At 44.6% G+C, this 20,218-nt stretch overlaps 1 protein-coding gene across 1 annotated transcript in view; it reads right to left on the reverse strand.

Moving 5' to 3' along the window:
* Nucleotides 1-1,173: 1,173 nt before the first annotated feature.
* ATP8A2 (ATPase phospholipid transporting 8A2) overlaps nt 1,174-20,218 on the reverse strand; it is a 275,818-nt gene continuing 256,773 nt past the window's right edge. The window contains exons 35-36 of the mRNA XM_065730191.1: nt 8,642-8,733; nt 1,174-2,195 (exon numbers count right to left, since the gene is read on the reverse strand). Coding sequence (XP_065586263.1) covers nt 2,098-2,195; nt 8,642-8,733 — 190 coding nt within the window. The 3' untranslated portion in view covers nt 1,174-2,097. The remainder of the gene's footprint in view (nt 2,196-8,641; nt 8,734-20,218) is intronic.

Consider the following 20,218-nt stretch of genomic DNA (forward strand, 5'->3'; position numbering starts at 1 on the left):
GTGGCTTAGAGTACAAAGACTGCACTGACCTCACTTTGTCTCAGCGGGAAGTTAATTTTCCTCGTGGTGCTACAAAAGGAAGAAGCAGTTAGCAGTTTTGAGGACACCACACATTTCCTAAAAAGATTTTGCTTCTCAATAAAAGAAACTGTTTAACAGGTTAGATCAGGATTAAGATTTGCAAGCTCCTGGGATCGGGTTTAGCCTCCCCTTATTTATCCTCTCCCCTAGAATTCCTGCCTTCAAACAAAAGTAATCTCCCAGAAAAACACACACACGCACACACTTGGCCCCTTGACGTTCGTGCCTATGGCAAAATTATTTGCAATTTTCCCTCACTGTATAATTGCCTCATTAGCACTGCAGAAAGAAGGCGATGACTTTTCCCTCTGTGCCATCGACCCAATCCAGGGGCAATCCTGCCTGCTGCTGCAGGAGCCAAACTTTCTTCTTAACGTGGGAGGGGACCTGGGCCCCTGAGGTGGCACTGGGAAGCGGCCTGCTGCTGCAGCAGTGGCGTCCACTCACAGCCCATCAGCAAGATGAAGCCAGAGAGCCACGATGGTTTCTTTTCTTTTTTTTTCTTTTCCCTTTGCTAAGCATAAATATTCATATTCAAATTGCTTTCGGATATATTTAAATCAACAAAAGTTCTGGATGATGGTCAATAGGGCAAGAAACAGCGCCAACTTTTTCAACGCACAGATGTAGTATATACATTAACCGCAAAACCTGGCTAGAACACAGCAGTATTTACTTTATGCAATTCAGAAACATGGCTTGGCGACTGAAATTAATAGAACTTGTCTGGAGGACAGCATAAGCTTTCTAAGAGCTCTTTCAGCTTTAAATTATGCCCCAGTTTTCTCTCCTTTTCCACAGTGCCAATGTATGCAGCAGCACGCCTGTCCCACTCACAGAGCGAGCCAGTGAAGGCAGCATTCCTCCCAGGGCTCTCCAGGCAGAAGGCGGGCAGCCTGCGGACGGATCTGCTCTAGAGAAAGGCTCGCTCCGGCCAAACAAACAAGCAGCAGGTCTTCTCCCCACAATGACCAGCTCTGTGTGAGTGTGTTAACCTTTCCTAACTTCCCCCAGCCAGCCCATCCCACCTGGCCGGAGGAACGCCTCTAGGATCACAGCTCCAGGCTCCTATCCTCCTCTAGGATCACAGCTCCAGGCTCCTACCTGGGGGCACACGCTCTTCTGCCTGCAGATGTGAAAAGCTTCTACCTCTCCGTCCCCTCTGATTCATTCTATTGTCAAAATGGGAATGGGATAATGGAGGGAAATTCCAGGCTAAATCTGAAGCACACATCCAAATACAACCCGCAGAGTTACCTACGTGAGTTCCTTTTTGTGCAGAATGCCACACGCTCCACACAGCTGCCTGGCAAGCTCTCCAACTCCCACAGCCCGGCTTTGTGAGTAAGCTATTAATCTGTTTTCAGAAAGCTAAGATAGAGCCCTAATAAATCCTGTAAGAGGGCAAGAAGTATTCTACATAATTCATCACTATCGTGTTATTCTGTCATAAGAAGGCAAATAAGCATTTTTAGCTATAGATTGTGTTTCCGCTGCAATCACAATTTTTATGCCAAATCTTCTGTTAAATATTTCAGTCAAATCTAGTAATCAGTGAATGCTGGAGGGAATAAGGTCTACATGCAGCCGTGCACTCCTGGTCTGTATGTAACAAAACAGGAAATCTCAGCACCCTGTTCCAATTAAGGAAAGGCTGATTTCTCATGGAACATAAATTTTCAGCTTTTCTCCCAGAACAACCTTATGCTGATGCTTTAAACAGTGGTAAAACATTGTTTTTAATTTCACACCTCACAGAGCACAGTCAAATGCTTCATAACAACATAAACAAAACTTTAGGCAGAGCTTTGCGACTGAAGTCAAAGGATGATTTCCCCCCACAACACGCACTACGCAAGGTTTGCAGGGAGAATACAGAAGCGTGTTGGCTAAGGCCACAGAAATGAGTTCTCTGGTGTTTTGGCTGCTGCTGCCAGCCCTAGTCAACAATGTGTTAAGAGTGGATGCACTGATCCAAATCCCATTACTCCCACCACCCATCAAGCAAAGAACCATTTATTCTATTTCTGCTCTCCTTTTGGTTGTATCGTAGGATCGAACAACTTGTGACTGGGAGACAACACCGTGTTCTTCTTGAGAAAATGCATATCCATCTGAAAAAGCAAAGGAAGAAGAAAAGTCACTGGAGTTCAGCTCAAGGGCATGGCCTGTTGTTACCATCAGTTTTAGGCACTGCTGAAGTTACAATGCAGACAGGAATGATCCTCATTTCTATGCTGCACTTCTGTCATCTACAGCTGTGCCCACATGGATGCCGGCCAGCTCTGCCTTACTGCTCCCTCCCAGGCCACATTAATGTACATGGTCAACATTTCCTCCCGAGCTGACCCAGCTAACAGACTTTGCATAGATTTTGGACACCGGCTTGACTCCCACGGTAGCAGAGCTGCTTTAAAGACTTAACAGGCAGGTGGAGATTCGCATTTTTGGTGTCCGTGGTCTGCCTGGAGGAACACAGAAATGTCTACACCACAACTGGATCTGAGTCACATCTTCCTACATCCATTCAGGAATTTCTTTTATTATTTTAACAAGTTCCCAGGTGTCACCTGACAAATCACACTGAGAAACTCAATTCTCTTGGCTAGTCAACCAAATCTTGAAGAGAAGAAACTTTTTGGAGACCTATTTTGAACAAGTTAATTCTGTTAGCTAACGTAATCCTTTAATCTCCCTAGAAATTACTCAGATGAGACGAACTACATGTCTGATCTCTTTTAAAGTATTGTGGACAAGGCAACTGACATCATCTGCAAAACACCACGCTGCTGGTAAAACCATCACAACAACTAATGGACCGAGACAGTGGAACTCAAAAGAATGTTAAAATCAGACATGAGTTTGCAGAAAATTCTGAACAGAGCAAAGCACAGTATTCTCAGAGGTACCAAGAAAGGACACTTTCACTGAAAATGGGTAGTCAGAATGGAAAAGATTTGCATCACAGGCTACAGAGAACCTGTGCACCAGGCAGAGGGATGCTTTGTAGTAGGAAACTAGGCAAAAGTTTGCAGGTGTGAATTCTGCCTAGGAGAAGCTAGGTATGATACCACAGTCCTGGAAGTGGGAGCTCGTGAACTCTGAAATCCTGCTCCAGAGCCACCCCAGGCTGAGATGCAGCACCAGGTAAGGGAGGACATGTGCCAAGCACAACCCAGAGGTGTATTTCAGGTGTCCTCCCTTAACAGGCTCAAGCCACATTCCCCCTGGATCAGGTACCATTTGAAGGGCCAGCCTCCTTTTAGCTTTTTTGGTGAAATTCTAAATGGAAAGTCCATTTGGTCAAAGACTTCAAGACTGAACCCTAACAGCCTGACAGCTGTGCTCTGTAACTTGGTCTGCATCGACATGGCTTTACTGTACTGACTTAGCAGTATCACAGAATTGTAGGGGTTGGAAGGGATCACGGAGTCCAACCCCCTGCCAAAGCAGCTCCCTAGCCCAGGTTGCACAGGTAGGCGTCCAGGCGGGTCTGGAACGTCTCCAGAGAAGGAGACTCCACCACCTCTCTGTGCAGCTGTGCCAGTGCTAAGTAGGACCAGGCAGTACAGTAGATTCAACTGCTGTCAACTACTGCAAAAAACACTGCTTACTGCACGCCTGTGTGCAGCCGTCAGACCTAGCTATCTTTCCATTACCTGCTTATTTCCAGTGCTACAGAACAGTCAGGCAGACCAACCACTCTGCAAAGCCAAAGCAAAATGTGGTCCGATAAAAACACTTAACATACACAAGCAGAAAACACCTCCCCCTGAACATTTTTGCTGGATTAAGACAAGCAGTGGTTAAGAATACCAGTGGCATTCCTACAACCTCATGTTCTTAATCCACTCTGAAATATCAGCAGTGAGGTTTTTGTGCATTTGTCATGGGAAAGGCTGTGATCCCAGTACCTGCACCTTGCTCCTGTTCAGTCAAAACTGGACATCTGACAGTACATTTAAAGCTTCTACTGTTGATCTCTATACAGCAAGATCATTTCATACCATCCTTCTAATTTGCATTATGATTGAGCTTGAGCTTCAAGCTGTTCGGGCAGCTGCCTGTGCCTTGCAGAATGAGAATGCTGTGAACGCTTACGTCCCATCCACACTCTCCGTTTCCACTGCTTTCAGACCCCATCCAAAAACAATGTCAGTTTCCATCAGCCCGTTACCAGGGAACGTTTCGGAAGTTTGAACTTTCCCCCGAACCCTGGCTTTAAAACCACACCTAGGAGCCTGCCCGCAGAACAAGGCTCCCATTGTTCCAGCCCCAGGACGGAGCATGCTTCTTGGGGGCTCAGTGGGCACAGCCTCCCACAGCCGCTGCAGAAGGAAGAACCTTTGTCCTCAGAGACGTCCTGTTAACGGAGGAAAGGAGCACTTCTGAATCTCCGTCAGCGTGGCTCATTTGTGAAGCAGAGATTCACATACATTCTCATCAAATCTCAGGTTTCGTTGGTACCTGATACTATCAGGCAACCTAATGAATTTTAAACGAATTCTGCTGTTTTGCTTCTTTTTTTTTTTAAGCTTTGATATTCTATTAGAAGATCAGAATCTAAACTCCCATCAGGTTTCCAATTTAACAGGATCTTTTCCTGTTCCTCGCAATGACCATTCCGGCCTATGCAATGCTAGATTAGAGAAAGTCTCTCTGCACACATCCCTCAGCAGCTTCCGAGAAGGGGATCAGAGAGCAGGGTGCTGGGCCAGATGATCTCCAGAGGTCCCTTCTGACCCTTATGATTCTGTGACAGCATGAAAATCCGCTCACTGAAAGCATGTGCACAGTTTTATGTACTTCAAAGATCTGTTTTAGGGGCTTCCTACTCCTTGTGCTCGTCTGATACACCTGAACTGCTGGGTTTGCTAAACAAACACGGGTTCCAGCTGGGAGCCTCCCAGAAACCTTTCCTTCCTGAGCATTTCACTATTTCATACACGCAGCGGTGTGCAGTTAGCATAGCCCGGAATGTAAGATGCCTTGTACCATCATATTGTTTGTCCTGGGAGAAAGACGCCCAGATTCAGATCCACTAAGATGGAAATGAACTGTAAAAAAATAAAAAAATAAGCTCCTTTAAGAAGGATATCTGCCAAAATCTTTTATGACAAAAAAAAATCAACGTTAAGAGTACTGCTTGGCCAGCCATACTCCCCCAGGCCAGACACTGGGTTCCACATGGTTTTTAAGGAGACTTAATAAGATGGTACAATTCACACCTCCCCATTAAACTGTAAATGCTAATTCAGCTTTCACTTCTCTTCCACTTATTCTGGGAAAGCAAGAGCTGCTTTAAATCTTCATCATTTTGACTGATGCTTACAGAATTCATTCATTTCCTTGCTGATAAACCATGCCTATGTTTTCTGAAGGACCCAAGAGGAATTCGGTCCCGTCTCTGTTTTCCCCAATACTAACTTATGTGCATGTAAAAACCATAGCCAGATGCCTCAGCATCGATTCTAAACTAATTATTCCCCCTTCTTTTCCTTATGATGATTTTAAAAGATAGTCACACTACTTCACAGTCGACAAATGTGTCCTATATAAAAAAGTAGAGATGCATATTATATTTCAATCACGTTAGATAGTAGGAAATGGAGCTATAAAAGCTTCTGAAGTAGCTACCCTGTTGTTTTTCAAATCAAAATGCACCAGGAGTAAAGTGAGAGGAAGAATGTGTCTGCTAGTGGAAAATAAATGGTAAGATTAGAGTCCTCAGCATGAACATGTTATTATTATTTATTATTCGTCAGCCCCCATGCTGTGAAACAAACCTCAGCTGACAGGTGCTTTTTTTCCATTGATGAATAAGGTGCAAACCATACGCCCTGTGTTCACATTCACTCTATGCAGTCACCATATACTGTCGAAGGAAGAAGGATTTTCTTTGCAAACATAGGAAATCTGGGCCAAGCACAGTAATCCTCATTCAGGCACGACACTGCATTTCAGGGGGAGTTCTGCCAGAGCAGTGCTTAACAGGAGCATTCCACTCTGTCTTTAAGAGCATGCTGAGACAAACGGCAACTGAACACTGACAGGGTACTCTGAATTATGAGAGTGAGTCTGCACTGGAGGGATTGTATTGGACATTTTTTAGACACAGCCAAAGATGAGGGCACCTCAGCAAATGGGACAGCATCACCCTTCTGTCCTGCTGGCAAGGCTCTAGGGACACAGGTGGCAGAGACCAGTCATGCAAGGAAGGCAGGGGACTCAGGAACTGCCTTTGGTATCCAGAGTGCTTGTCTAAAGGAGCTGCTACTTCCACAGAGTCAGAGCTAAAACAGAAAAAACAGTAACTGGGATGGATACTTGGCTTGCTATGCTAATGCTTTAGGAAAGGGGATGGCTCACCAACAGAAAGCCATGAGACACACCGAGCGAGCTCCTCTCCCCACCACAGGGCTGTGCAGGCTTACCCTCTGCCATCTTCCCCTCACTGCTGTAGGCCACCAGAAGTAGCCTTGAAACTCCTTGCAATATTTTTCTCACATATAACTCATCTCCATATAATCGAAACAAATTTATATACATATTGCCTCCTCAACAAAAATTTAGAAACATTTTTTGTCAAGAGTAAACCCAGTACTGCGTCTTTTCAATCTGTGCTAGGAAGTCTAACCTCATTTTTGTTCTTTGTTGGGACCAAAGCAGTTGATTTGTTTAAGCCTTTGTCAGCCCTAACTAAACAAACCATTTTCATGTTTTATATGCGACTGTCGGATTCTGAGCTGAAGTCACACAAGCGGTTTTTGGAAGAAGTGGCCTTCACTTGGAGCCTGGCAATAATATATGAACAGTTCAAGACTTCAAGGAGAGTGCACGTAGCATGATTTAAGACACTGGCCCAGCAAGCCAAGGCAACTGCCCTATTAATCAATTCTTTGCCTTGAAGATTTCCAGCATTCAGTAAACAGTTTTACAATTTAGGGCAGTGAAAACAGCACATATGTTCCCCAAATTTCACATGGCCTTGTACGTACAGCAGCTATGCAACATTTGAAAACACATTTGACAAGAGATGATGGAAATTTTAAAGAATTGTGCATATGCTGTAGAATGAGTCTTTGAAACCTAACAGCTTCCCAATCAAATTTACACTCATGTGAAAAGCAGGCTGCTGACTGTAACCTGTCCCGCCTGCACTGACTCATTTAGTACTTAAGCTAGTTGTCAAACTTAGGGTTTATTTTGATGTCTCATTTTTCTTTCCCAATAGCAGTTCACTTATTAACAGACTGATGAGACACTCCACCGAACTAAAAGCATATATCAAGTCTGACCATTCACTACTAATGTATCTCCTTTCTGCACTGTGGTCTCTACAGCAGACTTCCTTGATAGCAATTCATTTGTGTATTTTACCAATTCCTTCTGGCAATTATCCTCCTTGCAGTTTTCTCACAGAACATGTTTGTGTGCCCACAGCAGAGCTCCAGACAGTGTCCCTGGCTCCTTGACTCAAAGGATTAAATGCTGGAAAGAGCATGTGGTCCACAGGGTTGCTTGGCACACCAGTCTCCTTTTCCAGGAGCAGTAAGACTGATAACTAAAGACCCTATATCTCATTGGCAGTGACAGCCTGACATGTGTTTTGTAAAGGACAAAGACAAGCATGTTCATCAATGTCCCACCCGTTCTGATTAAATTCCCTGTGGAAAACGAGGATACCTCAGGCATCCCACCCTTGCTGCCATGTCATGAACCTTACAAAACAACACAGTCAACAGGTGCGATTTTACTCCAGTTAGCTTTATGGGGGTCTTGAGCAATCAATGGTCTAACTTCTCATTGCAACAGTGATACAAAACCCAAATCCCCAGTGCCTGTCCCTTTCCCTCAGAGCAGCAGTGCTGCATGCAAGGGAGTTATTTCTTTAGTGTAATGAGCAAAAAAAAACCCCAAAAATACCAAAACAGGTCCAGCAGATAGAGGCCTGTCATGTGTTCCTCCAGGAAGATGAATAAATGGACAACTTCACCCGCAAGAAACACTATTTATTCCTAATAGTGTCACTAAGGAGGTGTGAGATCACCTCTCTCCTCCCTACAGAGGACAAAGAGGGAGGGAAGCGATGCAGCTCTGCATGCCGTGGCTTTCCTCATCAGGCACACACATAACTCTCAGTTGGCATCCTGAAATATCACTGTATTCTCAGCTAACCACAACTAATAAGACTTTATTCATAAAGGAGCCATTTCTATTTAAGTAGGCTCTATCACAACATTTATTTTATGCGGCAGAGTTTTTGATTTCACAGTATTCTTGAGACTATCAGGATTTTACATTTAGAGAATCTGCATGTTGGGATTTTGTCATCTGGGTCTGTTGATTGGATCCTAGGGAATTATCCACATTTGAGCTCTGCTTGCCTAGGGCCAAATACACTAATTCCACTTCCAAATGTATGTCTCCTGGTTGGCAGCTCAGCTTCTGCACTAGATTATCTCTACCTACAGTTTAATTAAAAAGTAATCACCCTTTGCTTCACTCATCTGGGACTGACTGCTGTGAGATGTACATGCACACACGAACTGTTACTCACGTGATACACTTTGCTGGACAGAATGAGCACGGAAAAGGCTCGGAGGAGTTTTCCTGCCAAGCCTTTTTAACAAATGATCACGTTCGTTCACGCTGAGGGAAAGAAAAAGAAAATCAGTGAGTAACAAGATAATTTTGAGATGAATGTCAACTGTACTTAAAGTACTTGTCAGCTTTTGTCAGTATTAGAGATAATGGAAAAAAATAAATCTTTCCTTTAAGCTGCACAGTACCCAGAATATTCTCTAATAATGGAAACTCCTCCTTTCTAAGGCCACTTTGTAAGGTTTACATTTAATTCATCCATTCCTAACATCATGGTCATTGTGATTTCTGAATGTGAGATATCTATAACTTGTCAGAAGCCATATCAAATGTCCAACATCAAGTCATATGGAAGATTTCAAAGGAGATAATTTTTTATTATTATGTACACAAATGATGGCAACCACCAACTGCCTTAGAGAGAAGGAGCAATGCATCGCGGCTTAGCACACGGCAAGAGGACTCTATCACACCTGCAAAACTGCCTGAAACAACCAAAGGCATCACCACTGTGAAGTTCTGAAGATTTTCACTGCTCATACTGGAGAAAAAAGCTTCCAATGCAAATCATTAGAGTCTGCTCTAATTTTGTATGGACACTACTCATCTCATCAAGAACTGTATGTCCAGAATAGACAATGGCTAACGTCCAGAGATTTCAGAGCACTTATCTACATAAGCAAGTGGCATAAAGTGCAATGGAAGACAGTGTAAGTGTCCAAATTTTGTTGAACTGGGGCTTCCAGGAACTGTTGCATATCAGATTATTAAGAAATACGTATCACAGTCTATTTCAGTTGCAAGTTCCTGTGTGATGGGGTTATTATTTCCCTGTCTCATACTTGTTCCTAAACACTGAGATGACAACACTGCATGCAGCAGACGTCTGCAGTGCAGCCCCTTGCAGTGTTCTTTGTATCATTTACACCACATTTACGCTGCCTGCTTCCATTTTCAGTCTGCTTGTTCTTTCACGTTCTCATTTACAAGTAATTCCACTGGTTATGCCATACATGTGGACACACATTTGAAAGGCGAATGCTGGTATCTTTCTTGGGTTAGATTACAAGTTCACATATATTTGGTATATGAAATGGAAATCTCAGCAAGCACAGCTGCTGCTGCCAACAAGCTCACAACAGCTTTAAACAAACAACTCCCTTTCATTGAAGCAATTTGCTAACTTCAAACAAGAAAGTAAGCAAAGAATCTCCGAAACGTCTATAAAGTGTAACCCAGCCATGCAGGCTTATATTCCACTTAATATTCCATTAGGTTAATATCCAGACTTACAGCCCGTTTACTGAGTAACAAGATGCCCATGAAAGAAAGAGTGGAATCCTCCTCTTTTTTCTATTCCTTTTTTCTTTTTCCCCCTGTGGACTCTAAGTCTAGCCACCTAGGTTAAGAAATTGTGCATCCTATGGACCTTTCCTTTAAAATCTTTATAAAGTGACAACATTTTCAGGCAATTGGTCTCTTTCCCTCCTTCCCTGGCCACAGTAGAATCACCCCTGGAACAGATACACTAGGTTGCTTTTCCTGTCTGCAGTCAATTGTATTTCCTTGGTAGCATTTTCCTTCAGTGGGAGTTGGAAACAAAACTAAAGACACCAACTGCATCAAAGAACCTTTAAGAGCTCACTTGGATCACGAGATCTGCATGCATTCAAAAGAAGAAAGAATCACAGGTTTCCACTGAAAATAGAGATGCAGCATGGCAGCTTATGAAGATCTTGGAAGATCCAACTTAGAAAACAGACTGGCTCACTGAAAGAAAACCAAGCATACAAAGAAAAACCAAAATGCTCTAGGCATGCAGCAGAACAGAAAACATACTACAAAGGGTCATCACAGAAGAGGATGGCAGGTACAAAGTTAGGCATGAGATTTTCCTAACTTAAGCTTAGGAGGTTGACAGCCTCCAGAAAGCTCCATCGCTGGTACGAGTGAGGGCAGCTTTGAATGTAATGCCTCCTATGTTATTCTGTTGGCCCATGATGTCAGAGGCAGATGCTGGTGGTATGGCAGCAGAGGCTGAACCTTCCCACCAATATTCCATTACATGCTGTTGCAGTGTGACAGATGGCAGCAGAGGGGCAGTCTGACAGAATGGCATCTGATACAGAAGTGCATAAGAGGCAAAGGCGTGCCACTGAGTTTCTCTATGCAGGAACAGTGGCACACAGTGACATTCCTGAATGCTGAGGGAGACCAAACAGTGGATGTGAGCACAGTGAGGCATTGGGTGGTGCATTCCAGCAGTGACAACAGTGAGTGCAGCTCTGCTGCTGCAGATTTTTACCAACATGTCATGTAGACTCTTGCTCATTGCTGGCAAAAATGAATAGCTAGTGGTGGTGACTGTGTGGAAAAACAGTGCTTCATAGCTGAGAACTTGCACAACCAAATGGTGTTACTGTGTTCTTTGCATAATGAAGCATTACTTTTGGAGTGACCTATGTATATGAGGCCCAAGATGATCCCTCTTCACTCAGTGTGGCTCAGGCAAGTCAAAAGGTTGGACAGACAGCCACGCTCAAAGTCCAAGTCATGCTTAAATACACTGCATGTTGAAACCTATCAAGCAGGATAAAATAAATTCATACTATGTGTAGAAGTAAATGCAACACAGCTCTTCTGAAATGGATGAGCATTTGATTTACTACCAAGTGTTAGATCTTCCAGTACAAAGCCTGAAAAGAAAGTGAAGTTGAATGGACTACTTAACTAGACCAAAGTCTGCACTGATACCAACTGAGTCTTTGCTTTCCGAGGGTTTTCTCCTGCTACCAACAGATAACAAAAAATACAGACTTCTCATTAGTCTCCTTCCACTACAGTGAAAAGCTAGAGATGGCCTCAGACTCCCAGACATATTTGCCCTTGCCCACAGATGTACTGCTTGTAAATCAATCCCGAGTATTAGCCGTGATGATTCTAAGTGCTAAATCTACTTTCCAGACACCGAGAGCCAGCAAAGAAACCCTCCCACCAGAGTCTAAGGATGGCATCTTCAGATGCATCACAGTAAAACGGTAAAAAAGAGAACATGAGATCATATGGTGAATACTGGATATGCTTGTGTTTATACTCAGGACCTAAAAAAGGTGTCAGAGTGAAAGAAATCACAAACCCAGACATCCTGATGGGAGTCAATGACCCGGAAAGTGACAGTGAAATATGCTTTACTTGGTTGGTTAGTGACCTCAGAAGGGGTAAGGGAGAAGCTTCATCTATCTGTAATTACATGAAGGACAGCACACGGACAGAATGCTTTGAACTACACAAATCAATAGTTGCTCAGAACAAAAACAAGGAAAAGAAAAAAAGGCCCAATTCAGAGTGCTACTTTGAAAAAACAATTGAAAAAAGTAATTATTCAAGTCATAGAAAACTAGACTCAGTTGCTAACAATAATAAATACCATGCACAAGAAATACCTTTGCAATGGCTTCCTAAGTGGCACAAGATTACTTCAGGCTGCCTGAAAGTCTGTGCTAACAACATTACATAAATTCATTAAGCAGATGATAAATCAAAAGATAAAATAAAACCAACATCTCATTTTTCCATTCCATGAAGAAAATAACTCTTGCATTTTTGCATCTGAACTGCTCAAAGGTGTCAACAGAGATCTTCATTTTATTTTTGTGTGTTCCCTTCCTCTTCACAAGAGCAAACAGCTCCTAAATCCAGGCAACAAACATCTGGCTTTACACATTCAAATGAGGAGCATCAAAACAAACAGAATAATTCAAAGCTGATCACAACGTCCTGCTGGCTCATTTGCTCAAGTAATTAAAAAAAGATGAGCTTCACCACCAATTAACCTACTGAGGACTAATTAGCGTTAATGAGGATTTGCGGTACTTGGTATAGCTTGACCCAGAATGTCCTCCCCAGTTCACTAATTGGCTGGTGGCAAAGCAGGGCTCACAAAAAAGGGAAGGTTAAAGTGGATGCAGGTGTCTCTTAAAATTGGATCTTCCCTAAGAAAACAGGCACAGCTCAGCTTAAAAAATTCAGGGCTCCCCTTCTCTCCCATAAGCTGAACTGCTATGAAATTAGCTTGTGTTTTGTTATGATTTGCTAATGGAGATGGAGAGCACAGGCATGAGAAATGGGCAAAGATGCTTGGTTGCTCTTGTTTTAACTTTCTGCCCTTCTAGATTATTTAAAAGTCAGACAGAAGATCTGGTTGTTTTTTCTGCCTTTCTTAAAGACAGAATTGGGTTATTAGTGCAGCCTTCCTAGGGCTGGTAAAAACTACACAAATGACATAGAAGTGCATATCCCAGCTGCTGTCCCTCTGCTTTAATAGCATCCAATGAATCCATGGCAGAGGCACAGCCATTCAGTGCAAGACAGCCAGTGTCACCTTCATGGGTAAGGCCAGAGGACGGGTAGGATGCTTTTCCTGTCATGTAAATAGCTAGAAATCATAGAATGGTTTGGGTTGGAAGGGATGTTTAAGATGATGTAGTTCCAACCCCCTCTATAGGGAGGAACACCTCCCTGTAGACCAGGTTGCTCACAGCCCCATGCAGCCTGGCCTTGAGTGCCTCCACGGAGGGGGTTCATAGGTTCATGAGGTTGGAAAGGACCTACAAGATCATCTAGTCCAACCATCCTCCTATCACTATCCCTACCCAACTACTAAATCAAATCCCTTAGCACCTCATCTAAACGCTTCTTGAACAGCGCTAGGGATGGTGCCTCAACCACCTCCCTAGGCAGGCCATTCCAGTGCCTGACCACTCTTTCAGAAAAAAAATGTTTCCTCAGGTCTAATCTAAATCTACCCCGGCGCAACTTCTGGCCATTCCCTCTCATCCTGAATCTACAACCTCTCTGGGCAACCTGTTCCAATGTCTCACTGCCTTCACAGTAAAGAATTTCTTACTGATATCAAGGCTAAATCTATCCTCACTACTTGCCCTTATAAAATGTCACTCCTCAGGTTTCCTGTAAGCCCCCTACAGGTACTGGAAGGCCTTGGCCCCTTGCCCTAGTGCCTGGAGGTGCTCTATCACCATTTCTTCAGTTCTGTGCTACTGCTGTGGCGTTAGCAACAGCTGAACCATTGCACGGCTTTGGTTTAAACCAGAAAACCCTGCAAAGCTCAGGCTGAAATTCTGCCCTTCTCTCCACAGAACTCCTCCTACCCACATGCATTCTCAAATGGCACAGCAGAGAAACCCACATTTAACATCTTCTTTTTCCCCACTCACACATTCTGTCAAACATCTTGCTGTCCAAGGAGTAATCTCTTGTTACAAGTAATTCCTACAACCCGCTGTAGCTGTGCTGTAACAGCAGGGAGGAAGGGGAAAAGAACATTTTTGCATAACATCTGATGTGGCTGAACAAGTTAAAAGATCAGAAGTTTCTGTCCCTGTCATCCTAAATCGTGAGGAGAGGTAAGAATATTCTTCTCTCACTTTTTAAAATTTAGAAAGATGACGTTCTAAACAGTGACTTACACAGAAGCCTGCTGTTTCTTTGTTGACACTCTTCTGCATCAACATAAGATATTAAGAGAAGGAATAAAGGTCTGAAACAACCAGACATGCTCAGCTTTGATCAGTCATAATCACCAAACCATTTACAAGCAGATTTTCATTTCAGCCTCTTGGTTCTCAGATTCCTTAAAGTTTCTTCTAAAGGTTAATCAGAGGTTCAGGCGTGATTAATTTTACATCAGCATGACCTGACACAGGGGCTCGCAGATCTGTCCCTTCCAGAATACACCAATTATTCCTGAGGATGCATTCACTTCTCCCAAGTTCCATCCCTCACCTCTTGTGCACTGTAACCCTGCTTAAACACTTCCAGTGTCCATCATTGCTGTGGTGGACAAAAGGTGAGTAACAAATTCCAGGCAAAGGCAGTGAACACACCTTTGCAATTGGCCAGAAGAGACCTGTTTGTCCTCCTCCTGTGCTCCATTCTCCTGCTGCTCGAGTGCACTCCTCCAGCACAGCCACAGGCCTTGATTTAACTTGTTTTCTCTCAGTTTAAACTCAAATTCATGTAAAGGAGTTGTTACACTGTAGTCAGGCAGTGTTAAAAACATAGAGATGAGGCACTGAGAGACATGGCTGGTGGGAATGGTAGTGATGGGCTGATGGTTGGACTACATGATCTTAGTGATCTTTTCTGGCCACAATGATTTTGCAGTTCTGTAATTCTGTGACAATGAATGCAGACTTGGCATAAGACCAATGGAAAAAGAAACAGTATTCTCACAGAACGGAAGCTCAAAATTGTAAAAGCATGCAAAAAATCTCAAATACGTCCCACTGATGGCTGAGGATTCACAAAACTCTGTGTACTCAAGTACTCAGAACAATCAGGGCTTTGGAAGAAAGCGCTGCACATGGGAAGGGTTCACCCTGACCAGCTGCCTGAGCAAATATGTCTCTGAAGATGGGAGGATGGAGGTATCACAAAATGAAATCACCCTCCTACAGAATAGTCCAACTAGCAACTATAAGCTTCTGCTGTTTTCTTTTTTGGCCCACAAAGGGGAAATGTTATTTTTGGTTATCTATCATTGGGTTGCAGGAATGTTTTACTATGAGGTCAATCAGGGTAGGAGGTTGTCAACGGTTTACGGGCAGGTTCGGCCCGGTTCCGTGACGATTGGTGCGGGGGACCCACGGACCCACGCCCCAGGAAAGGGGAAGGGGGAAAGGGAAAAGGGAGATGGGCCTAGGAACAAAACAGCAGCAACGATCTGAGGAGGAAAGCTAATTTACTAAATAGATATCGGAAAGCAAAATAACACAATATAATACAATATAATTGGAATTAAAGCTAATAAATCAAGTAAAATGAGCAAGAGAGAGTGTCCGATAAACCGAAGGCCTTACGCTAACGCTGAAGGCGAGACGGCAGCGAGCACCCACTGCTGAGTCGATCCCAAAGGAAAGAGAGTGTCCCGTGACCGCAGACAGTTTTTATCTTTCCCTCTGAGCGTAAACATGTAAGAACGCAAAGCATCGCAAAGTCCTCTGGGGAATGGAGTTCTTCTTCTCTTCTGAGACAGGTATACCTGGAACTATCGATGATCCACGGAGCTGGAGCATTAACTCTTTAACTCTAAATGCACTACATGATGTTATGATGTGGAATACCAGTACCAAAAATCATAAAACCATGACATTCCACCCCTTATTCCACATCACTACATCATGTTTGATATATATGTATAGAAGAACAATGATTAACATGCATTAAATACACACACAACATATATATGTATATACATGGAATTACCGACCGCACTCCCCCAACATCAAATTCCCTTGTGGTACACATTGAACATCCCCATTCTTCTGCATCACCCACCAAGTGGACCCAGGTCCTTGAGCAAAAACAGTTCTACGGAGAGGTTTGCCCTTTCCAGAAGCTGGAAGGACCCAAATTGCTTTTCCCAACATGTTATTTACATGTACTACAGGGACCTTATCTCCTTCTACAGCAGGTAGAGATCTGGATTGGGCAGGACCATCGCAATTGATGGATCCTCGAGTGTTGACCAACCAGGTGGCTTCTGACAAAGGCTTCTCCCAGTGCTTAAATGTTCTGCCACCCATTGCTTTCAATGTGGTTTTTAACAACCCATTGTACCTTTCAATTTTACCAGAAGCTGGTGCGTGATAGGGGATATGATAAATCCATTCAATGCCATGATCTTTGGCCCAAGTATTTACAAGAGAATTTTTGAAATGAGTCCCATTATCTGACTCAATTCTCTCTGGAGTGCCATGTCGCCATAGGACTTGTTTCTCGAGCCTTAAGATGGTGTTTCGGGCGGTAGCATGGGGTACTGCATATGTTTCAAGCCACCCAGTGGTTGCTTCCACCATGGTGAGCACATAACGTTTACCACTGCGAGATCGTGGCAAGGTGATATAATCAACCTGCCACACCTCCCCATATTTATACTTTTGCCATCGCCCTTCCTCCCAAAGAGGTTTCATCCTCTTGGCTTGTTTAATTGTGGCGCACGTATCACAGTCATGGATAACCTGTGCAATGGCATCTATAGTTAAGTCCACCCCTCGGTCTCTAGCCCATTTATATGTTGCATCTCTTCCTTGATGGCCAGAGGTCTCATGGGCCCATCGAGCTAAAAATAATTCACTCTTGTGTTGCCAGTCCAAGTCTGCTTGAGCCACCTTAACTTTGGCAGCTCGATCTACCTGATGGTTATTTTGTTGTTCCTCAGTTGCCCGGCTCTTAGGAACATGAGCATCTACATGGCGCACCTTTACAACCATATTCTTTATTCGGGCAGCAATGTCTCTCCACAGTTCAGCAGCCCAAATAGGTTTACCCCTCCGTTGCCAACCATTTTGTTCCCATTGCTGTAACCACCCCCATAAAGCATTTGCCACCATCCATGAGTCAGTGTAAAGATAAAGCACTGGCCACCTCTCTCGTTCAGCAATATCTAAGGCCAGCTGGACAGCCTTTACCTCTGCAAATTGACTTGATTCTCCTTTTCCTTCAGTGGCCTCAGCAACTTGTCGTGTGGGGCTCCACACAGCAGATTTCCATCTGCGGTGCTTACCCACAATGCGACAGGATCCATCTGTGAACAGGGCATATCTCTTTTCATTGTCTGGTAGTTCATTATATGGTGGGGCCTCTTTGGCACGTGATACCTCCTCAGCTGGTGTTGTTCCAAACTTTTTACCTTCAGGCCAGTCCATGATCACTTCTAGGATTCCTGGATGACTGAGGTTCCCCATCCGAGCTCGCTGTGAAATCAGCGCAATCCACTTACTCCAAGTGGCATCAGTAGCATGATGGGTAGAGGGAACCTTTCCTTTGAACATCCAGTTCAGCACTGGCAGTCGAGGTGCCAGGAGGAGCTGCGTTTCAGTACCGATTACTTCGGAAGCAGCTCGAACCCCCTCGTACGCGGCTAAGATCTCCTTCTCAGTTGGAGTGTAGCGCTCCTCAGACCCCCTGTACGCCCGACTCCAGAATCCAAGGGGTCGGCCTCGGGTCTCTCCAGGAGCTCTTTGCCACAAACTCCAAGTGGGACCTTCCTTTCCAGCAGCAGTGTAGAGGATGTTCTTTACATCCTGTCCCGTCCGCACTGGCCCCAGGGCCACGGCACGGGCTATCTCCTGCTTAATTTGTTCAAAAGCCTGCTGCTGCTCAGGGCCCCACACAAAATCATTCTTCTTCCGCGTCACCCGATAGAGAGGGCTCACAATGAGACTGTAGTTTGGAACATGCATTCTCCAAAAGCCCACTACACCCAAAAAAGCTTGGGTCTCTGTTTTACTTGTGGGTGGAGACATGGCAGTGATTTTGTTAATCACATCTGTAGGGATGTGACGACGTCCATCTTGCCACTTTATACCTAGGAACTGAATTTCCTGTGCTGGCCCTTTCACTTTGCTTCGCTTGATAGCAAAACCAGCTCGCAGAAGGATCTGGATTATTCTCTCTCCTTTCTCAAAAACTTCTCCTGCTGTATTGCCCCACACAATGATATCATCAATGTATTGTAAGTGCTCAGGAGCACCGCCCTGTTCCAATGCAGTTTGGACCAACCCATGGCAAATAGTTGGGCTGTGTTTCCACCCCTGGGGCAAACGGTTCCAGGTGTACTGGACGCCCCTCCAGGTGAAGGCAAACTGTGGCCTGCATTCTGTGGCCAGAGGAATTGAAAAGAAGGCATTGGCAATGTCAGTGGTGGCATACCACTTGGCTGCTTTTGACTCCAGTTTGTACTGGAGTTGTAGCATGTCCGGCACAGCAGCACTCAGTGGGGGTGTGACTTCATTCAGGCCACGGTAATCTACCATCAGCCTCCATTCTCCACTGGCTTTACGCACCGGCCATATGGGGCTGTTAAAAGGTGAGTGAGTTTTGCTGATCACTCCCTGGTTCTCTAGCTGTCGAATCAGGTTATGAATGGGGAGCAAGGAATCCCTGTTGGTGCGGTACTGCCGTCTGTGCACCGTTTTTGTAGCAATCGGTACCTGTTGCTCCTCCACTTGGAGCAACCCCACAACAGATGGATCTTCTGATAGGCCAGGCAAAGCAGACAGCTGCTTAACGTTGTCTGCATCCACAGCAGCTATTCCAAAGGCCCATCGATACCCTTTGGGATCCTTAAAATATCCCCTTTTGAGGTAATCAATACCAAGTATACATGGAGCCCCTGGGCCAGTCACAATACGATGTTTTTGCCAGTCTTTACCAGTGAGGCTTATTTCAGCCTCCAACATGGTCAACTCTTGGGAACCCCCAGTCACCCCAGAAATATAGATTAAGTCTGTCCCTTGGTGACTCAAGGGCATTAGAGTGCACTGTGCACCAGTGTCCACCAGGGCCTTATATTTTTGTGGTTCTGATGTGCCAGGCCATCGAATCCACACAGTCCAATACACTCTATTATTCCTTTCCCCCACCTGGCTGGGGGGCAGGGGCTATTGTGGCTGGTAGGTACCTCGCTCAGTTCTGAAGAAGTACCGTTCAGACAGGAGGGTGTCTCGCTTGGACTGGATGGCATCTTGCTGAGATTGGAGACCATCTTGTTGAGACTGAGGGTTGTTGAGTTCGAACTGGAGGGCATCTCGCTCAGTTTGGAGGGTGTCTCTCTCGTATTGGAGAGCTTCTTGTTGAGACTGGAGGGCGTCTCTATTGGATTGGAGGGTGTCTCTCTCGGATTGGAGGGCGTCCATGTTGGATTGGATTGCTTCTTGTTGAGACTGGAGGGCGTCTTTCTTAGTCTGGAGGGCGTCTCTCTTGGATTGGAGGGCGTCTTGTTGAGACTGGAGAGTGTCTCTCTCAGTCTGGAGGGCGTCTCTCTCAGATTGGAGGGTGTCTCTCTCAGTCTGGAGGGTGTTTTTCTCGGTCTGGAGGGCGTCTCGATTGGACTGGAGAGTCTGATTGTCAGTTAAAAGACTCTCTTTCTGGATCAGGAGACTGTCCCTTTCGGCTCGGAGACTCTCTCGCTCTATTTCAGAAACTCTATGCCTCTCTGGGATAGTATTGAATAAGGCCCGGTAAGCATAAGCCAGACCCCAAATAATTTGGGCCTCCTCAGATCTGTTTGAGCCGCAACATCCCTGTCTCAAATATCTGCTTAAGTTCTCAGGATCTTGCAGGTGTTCAGGAGAAAAGTTCCACGACACCGGTGATGCCCATTTCTCTAAAGTCTCTCCTAAGTCCCTCCAAACTCCCTGCCAGTCAGTATTCTCTGGCTCTGGGGAGGGTTTTCTCAAAATATTATAAATACAAATACTGAGTTAAAGTACATTCAGGGAGACTGATACCACAGTCATAACAAGCATTGGATGGGCATTCAGAAAACGCATAATGAATTCAAAGGAGAGGCCAGGAGTCTGTTTAAAAATCACAAGTTCCATAGAGTTAGCAACTTCATCTGGAGTTACTCCCTCTGGAGTTACTCCCTCTGGAACTGAATGCCACATCGTATACAAAAGCCAGGTAGGTATGTCCATCAGTGTTTTTAGTTTATCATATAGAGACCAAG

The sequence above is a fragment of the Cyrtonyx montezumae genome, unplaced genomic scaffold (assembly GCF_038088225.1).
Source record: "Cyrtonyx montezumae isolate F1298 unplaced genomic scaffold, pur_monq_1.0 scaffold_12, whole genome shotgun sequence".
Taxonomy (NCBI): domain Eukaryota; kingdom Metazoa; phylum Chordata; class Aves; order Galliformes; family Odontophoridae; genus Cyrtonyx; species Cyrtonyx montezumae.